Source organism: Phymastichus coffea, unplaced genomic scaffold (genome assembly GCF_024137745.1).
Source record: "Phymastichus coffea isolate CEN01 unplaced genomic scaffold, Cenicafe_Pcof_1.1 PCOF00018, whole genome shotgun sequence".
Lineage (NCBI taxonomy): Eukaryota > Metazoa > Arthropoda > Insecta > Hymenoptera > Eulophidae > Phymastichus > Phymastichus coffea.
This window is the reverse complement of record NW_026706829.1, coordinates 5,185,434-5,192,699: the sequence shown is the minus strand read 5'-3', so window position 1 is coordinate 5,192,699 and position 7,266 is coordinate 5,185,434. Positions and strand designations below refer to the sequence as shown.

The window sequence follows — 7,266 nt, the reverse complement described above, 5'->3', positions numbered from 1 at the left end:
AGTGTCTGGGAGTTTCCCGTGTTTTTCTTTCCAGCCAGCAACACGTGGTTGGCAGTGTATGTGGGCGTGCGCTCTCTTTTCCTCGTCGTGCGCTCTGTTTTTCAATCATCCGTCGGATCGTGTTCTTCAACTTGTTGCGTCCTTTTCTCGGGCATGGGTAGGCGAATATGGAAAAAATTAGTGTCCGGGACGGGTTGACTTTCCTGAGGTGTTGCGAATAGTGCAACACTCTCAGGCAAAGCCTTGTAATGTACCGCATTACAAAGTTAAATTACGCACCATAAACACAAACTGAAAAGCAAACTATCTATTCATTGACAAATCTACAACCAAGATAAAAACTAATTGTTTCTTTTCGCCCGAATAGCATAACAAAGAAAAATTTCACCGATTTCATCATAAAGGAAGTTTCCAATGATATAACCGATTGCAAAAGGAGCAGTCGTAAAGAAGTGCACTGAAGTAATTAGCTTCGGTTATTCAACGCGGGTGAATCTAGCGGTCGCTGTCACTGCTGACTGATGTGCGTGTCTCTGCGCAACGTATTTAAGTTCCTTGAACTCGCGTCAAAATCCTTTGAGTCGAAGAATTGCTTCCTCTTGTTCTCCCCCTAGCTTTCTCTCATTCTGCACTGGACTCTAATTTCTCTAACGCACTACAGTCTCTAATGCACGTGCTCTGCTTAAATATCTTAGCCTAGCGAGCACGTGCATAGATGATGAAGTTAGCGCTGTCACACGTTCTTCCCTGCACCAGTTACGACTTGTGCGAGTGAACGTCGGTGTCGCGAAACGAGAAAGAGTGATGATGTGTGAGGATTTCGCACCTTACAGGAGGCACCAATGTTTTGTTGCATCTACACTGCCGCTCACATAAATTTGGCCACCCCATCAAAAATCTGTCAAACTTTGAAGTTTTGTACCTCTATAAGGAATCAACCGATCTAAAAAATTCAAAATACGTTTTGAAGCTTGTACCAAGCGCTTCAATACGTGATGAAAATATTTAAAAAAATAATGTTTAATTAATTTTTTATAAACAAATGAAAAAAAAAAATTTCAATTTTTTTCGTTCATTTTCAAATTGGCATAACTTTGTTAAAAATAATCGGATTAAAAAAAACAAAATGGAGGTTAAAGCTATAGTACTCCTCTTTGAAATGCGCTATGCAGAATTTCGGTTCATTTATTTTTAGGGAATTTTTTAATTTTATGTAAAAAAAATCACATTTTTTTTAACAGCTCATAACTCAAAAACTATGAGTCAAACTAAAAAAATCATAAGAGAAAAAATTATACGTTTTTACTCAATGAATACGAATTCAACGTAAAATATTCAAAATAAAAAAAAATTTTTTACCAGGAAAAAGATTTTTATTTACAATTATTTATTAAACTTTTAGTGAAATATTATATGTATAATGAGTTATACGACTTATATACGTAATATTGATTAAAATAAATAATGGATATTTTTTACAATCGGTATACAATCTACTTTATAATGGTATCGTACCTACGATAATAGTAGTTCGTATACAATGAATGCACGCATATATATACCTTGATATAAAAGTAAAGACTATAAGTTTTGCGGGATTTCTGCGCCGCAATACACTGCTATGTATATGCGAAACAGTGTCTTGTTTTTACAAACATTTTTCGTGACCATGGTTCAAGGAGAGTTACAAGTTTACTATAGTTTTTTTTTTTTGATGGGGTGACCAAATTTATGTGAGCGGCAGTGTATATCAAGGTATATATATGCGTGCATTCATTGTATACAAACTACTATTATCATAGGTACGATACAATCTTTTTTTCCTGGTAAAAAGAAATTTTTTTTTTAAATTTGAATATTTTACGTTGAATTCGTATTCGATGAGTAAAAACGCATAATTTTTGCTCTTATGATTTTTTTAGTTTGACTCATAGTTTTTGAGTTATGAGCTGTTGAAAAAAATGTGATTTTTTTTACATAAAATTAAAAAATTCCCTAAAAAATAAATGAACCGAAATTCTGCATAGCGCATTTTAAAGAGGAGTACCATAGCTTTAACCTCCTTTTGTTTTTTTTAATCCGATTATTTTTAACAAAGTTTTGCCAATTTGAAAATGGACGAAAAAAATTTTTTTTATTTGTTTATAAAAAATTAATTAAACATTATTTTTTGAAATATTTTCATCATGTATTGAAGGGCTTGGTACAAGCTTCAAAACGTACTTTGAATTTTTTAGATCGGTTGATTCCTTATAGAGGTACAAAACTTCAAAGTTTGACAGATTTTTGATGGGGTGGCCAAATTTATGTGAGCGGCAGTGTAAATAATATCGGCAGTATTTAGTGCTTATTTAATATTTAAAATAAAAATTTGATTTTTTAATAAAAAGAGGAACGAATGAAAACACAACGCGTAAAGGGAAAAAGCCAACCGGCATAAAAAACCCTTTTTATTGAAATACAAAAGAGTAACACTAGAAAATTACACTTCGACGTTCGGTTAGCACAACACTGACGCTAGAGAAATATAGCACGTTGGCGACGAATTCGGTACAAATGAGAGACAAAGGCAACCGGTAGAATTTTTAACACTCGTATTAATTGCGCAATAACGCACCTTTCAAACTAGTCAAAATTATCACCTTCGTGAACGGGAAAGAGATTCGTAGACGAATCGGTAGATGATATTCCCTTATTAGGTGAAATTGCACTAACGCGAGAACGACGGTTGCTATTGCACAAAAAATACACGTAGGAGCTCTGCACGCAACAATTACACAGGGCAACAAAATTTGAAAAGTGAACTGACCTAGAACCGTGACTAGATACTCCCGAATCTGAATCCGACGGCAGTTTTTGTCCATCACGTCAGGTTCCCGAGATATCTTAACCTAAAAGTGCAAAAAACACTGTTTTTGGCTAACTTTGAGGTTATGTAAAATTTCTAGTAAAAGTATTTTTTTTAAACGGCCGACAGCATCTCACAGAAGAACTTTAACCCTTCAAAATCCTTCTTTCAAATTTGAAAAATCTTTTTTTTTTCGTTGAGATATCGATGTTTTAAGTTTCATATTTTGACGATTTCGCTAGTAGGCAGAAAGGGCAGGATTCTCTTCACAAGATATTTCCAGGCTGAAAGACTACAGTTTGGTCCATGTCAACTGTATTTATGTATATATATATATATATATATACATATATACAGAGTGTGCTATGTTAACTTAGACTGTAGAATAACTAAAAACATTGCCAAGTATACGAAAAATGTTTCAGGTAAAAGTTGTATGATTTAAAGGGGGTTAACTGACGAGGATATCAAACTTGACCATCAATGGGACTTTCAAGGTTGTTTGAAGGTCAACTTTATTTTTTCAAATATCGTCAAAATACAAAACTTTAAAAATCAATATCACGACGAAAAAAAAAAAATTTTTTTTTTTGAAAGAAGGGTTTTGAAGGGTTAGAGTACTTTTTTAAGATGCCGCTGGCTGTTACAAAAAAAATTTTAGTAAAGATCTGACAAAACCTCAAATTTAGTCACAAACAGTGTTTTTTGCACTTTTAGGTTAGGATATCTCGGGAGCCCGTGTTATTCTTCGAAGAATGACGTTCCCGCCTATTCGTAAAAAAAAGGAACGGAATCACTCATAGATGGCGTTCGCTTTTGGCAAATGTGGCGATCATCGCCAGTAAGATCGTCCAGATGCCAGTCCGAAGGAGAGAGAACACACACCAGCTGTAGATTTGGTTGAAATCTTATTTATTGAGGTACGTAACATGATATAGGGAGCAACCTGCCGTCTCGGCGGACAGAGCGGTACTGGTCTGATCGCCTACATGGTGGCAGCGATGCTCGAAGGAGTAGGGAAGCGCCCGCTTAGCGCTAGCTGCTCGTGTAGATCCCTACACGTTGCTTCTCTACAAGGATCGCACGGAGGAGATTGTTCTAATGAATAATAAATAGACGAAATTACAAAAATGTTTATAATTACACTTAAAAGTAATCAGGCATTGCCAAACTATTCTTTAGGTATCAGGAAGATCTCGTTCGTTGCGAGGTTTACAGTGATCTTCTGGCATGCGATTTTCTCAGAGGGGTAGGTTCTTAAAGTTGGTCGGGACGACTGTGCAGTATTTCATGGGTTATTGGGTTATTGGTCGAGTGGGGGTTGGCTGCTCGAGGCGGCGGGTTCCGTGGCGAGGCTCTGCGATGGTGCTTGGCTCTGAGGTGGGCTAAATCGGTTCGATGCGATGCACTGCAAGGTAGGTGAGCTGGGCGTACCAGGAAATTACACTAACAACGAGCGGGTGATGTGCAAATCGATAGCGGGAAGTACGGTGTTGGCAGTAGTCCGCTGTGAGGACGCAAGTGTCGGTGCACTATTGGATTTGGCGAGGTAGTGTGCCAGCTTCAGCAACTCCGTTGACACGACCTTGGGAGTGCCCTTCACCTCAATTTTATAGTTTAAATCGTTGATGCGCTCAAGGATTTTATGTGAACCGGTGTAAGGGCGTTCGAGGGGCTTCTTGACTGCCGCGGTGAGCAGCCAGGCATGCGTGCAAGTATGCAGGTCTTTGAAAAAGAACGCACGGAACTTGTGCTTATGTGCGACTGGTATCGGTCTCACATTGTGCATGTGTTCGCGGAACTCCTCGAGGAATATCTGCGGATCGGGGGTAAATTCACCTTCGAGGAAGAATTCGCCGGGAACGCATAGTACGGTGCCGTATACGTGTTCTGCTGGGGAGGCACCTGTTTCTTCGCGGACGTGGTTGCGCAGCCCGAGGAGAATAGACAAGCGTGTTCGGACCCAATTCTCGTCATTGTGGCACATAATGACCGCTTTAACGGTGAGGTGCCAACATTCGATCATGCCATTCCCTTTGGAGTGCCAGGCCGTAGTACGGATGCGTCGACAGCCGATTAGTGAAAGGAGTGCTTTGTTGAGCCGTGCCTCGAATTCTGAACTTTGGTCAGTTGTAACTACCTCGGGGTCTCCGAATCTGGACATCCAGTGGTCGTAAAAGGCTCGGCTGACTGTTTGCGCCGATTTGTCGCGGTTTGGTACCGCTTCCGTCCAGCGCGAAAATCGATCGATCATTGTCAGGCAGTAGATGAAGCTTTCTAACGGTTTGAGCTCGCCGACAAGGTCCAGGTAGACATGTTGAAAACGGCCGTCTTGTGCAACGAAAGGTGCGGGGTTGTTTTTGACATGTCGGGATATCTTGGATGCCTGACAGTCTAGGCATGTTTTGCACCAAAGCTTGATGTCTTTGTGCATGCCTGGCCAGACGTAACGTTGCCTAATGACTTGGTCAGTGACCTCACACCAGAAAAATGAGTTTCAGCAAGTGTTTTTCAGGGTTTTGACGAAACTCTGCAAGCTCGGGATCTTCGGTTTGAGCTTTCGCTAACTCGAGCGTGTTGATTTCGGGGGGAAGGCGAACTTCGTTGACTCGAGAAAGGTAGTCAGCTACGACGTTTTGAGGGCCCGGGAGGTGTTCGATCTGGGTAGTGTATTGCGAGATGTAGCAGAGTTGCCGTCATCGGCGCGGCGACTCTTTGTCGGAACGTTGTGTGAATGCAAAGACAAGTGCTTTATGATCGGTCGCAATTTTCAATTTCCTCTCTTGTGTCGGGCAAAGCGACCGTTGAGTTCGCTCGACCTCTTCGCCTCTCTCTCTCTTCCGCGTGCCTTCCCCTGAGTCGCTGCCACATCGGTCTCGGTTGATCAAAACCGAGTATCGACGTTCGATGTGGCTTTGTTGCAGGTTTGATTCCTGATCGGCGGAGATATCTGGCGCTGGACGGATGGAGCGAGAGCGGAAAGCAGAGGAGGAAGAGAGAGAAAAATAGTGTCGTCGGCATGAGTCGCACATGTGTGCGTAGCCGGCGGCGCTCGGCCGATTGGGTACCTATAGGGAGGGGCGCGGAAGACGCCGCGGAAAGCGCGAGATCGCGGTATTAGTATGACTTTGACCAGCAACGAATTCCGAGCTAGGTAAGCCTGGCGACGAAAAAATGCGTGACCAGTTACTGCTAACGAGTGTAAAGTATTGAAGAGGAAGACCAGCTGCGCTTACATAGATATCCACTTTTTCGAGGACTACGTAGTTGGCCCAGCGGACGTGGACTTCCACAGCAGCGCTTCCTCCTAAGGTCAGGTACCCTTTTCCATTTCTCGGTGCGCGCCTCGACTTCTCTCTCTGAGCATCGTATCGACCGGATGCGGACGAGTGGCTGCGTGCGTGAATTCACACAGCACTCGCGGGAACTCGCGGGAAAATTGTAAGGCGATGTTCTGTCTCCTGTGCGTTAATTCGCACGGAACGGACTAGCCCGGACTTGGCCGACGCACACGTCGAACGCCGCATGTAAAAAAGGAGAGTTGTAATAAAATATAAATAACTATTCGAAAGGATGAGTTTCTTTGTGCAACCTATCTCTCGTAATTAGGTAAACCGCGATTATTGACACTACCGGATGACATAAGCCCTCGTTGATTTTCCGCGATGAAGCGAACATGCCTTCCGAGCCTCTCCCCTTAAAATAATTTGTGACGCAACGTTGTTCGGGCTTATTTTCCACGTGGAATTCAAAATTACTAACGTACGTGTTACATGGCATCCCTTGTGGGGAGCTCGCGGAAATCGTGATTGAAATAGTCGCAAGAAAGAGAGACAGGGCGCGAAATTATAAAGTAGAAAAGCAATTCGCGGAAACAAAGGAATTAGAAAAGATCGGTTGAGGCCGAGAGGGGAGGTGATCGAACGATCGGCAGAGCTGCGTTAAGTCGCAGCTCGAACAGTGTTTGTTTACATTCCACATCTCGGGTTCACAGAGCGCGCCGATCGAGAGAGAGATACGTGGTCGAATTTGTAGCATGGTTGTGTTATCGTTGCTACGCTCAGGCACGGGCGAGTGAGTCATCGACCTAACGTGTCGAAGGCCACTACTCACCATACATACGAGATGTGTTCAAAAAGTAAGGTGACTTTGTATTTTTAAGAAAAAATATTTATTTATTTATCAATATTTATGTTGTCCCCTTCAAAGTAATCCCCCTCAGATACAATACACTTATGCCAACGGTTTTTCCAATCCTCAAAGCACTTCTCATAAGCACTTTTCGGTATAGCCTTGAGCTCTTCCAGCGATGCAGTCTTTATCTCTTCAATCGTTGCAAATCTCCGTCCTTTCATAGGTCTCTTTAGTTTTGGGAACAAGAAAAAGTCACATGGGGCCAAATCCGGTGAATATGGTGG

General features: G+C 41.8%; 1 protein-coding gene across 1 annotated transcript; it reads right to left on the bottom strand.

Annotated features, from left to right (window-relative positions):
- Positions 1–4,289: 4,289 nt before the first annotated feature.
- Positions 4,290–5,282, bottom strand: LOC131675295 (uncharacterized). Its single transcript, XM_058954223.1, has one exon. It carries the CDS (start codon positions 5,280–5,282, stop codon positions 4,290–4,292), a length of 993 nt encoding a protein of 330 aa, XP_058810206.1.
- Positions 5,283–7,266: the final 1,984 nt, after the last annotated feature.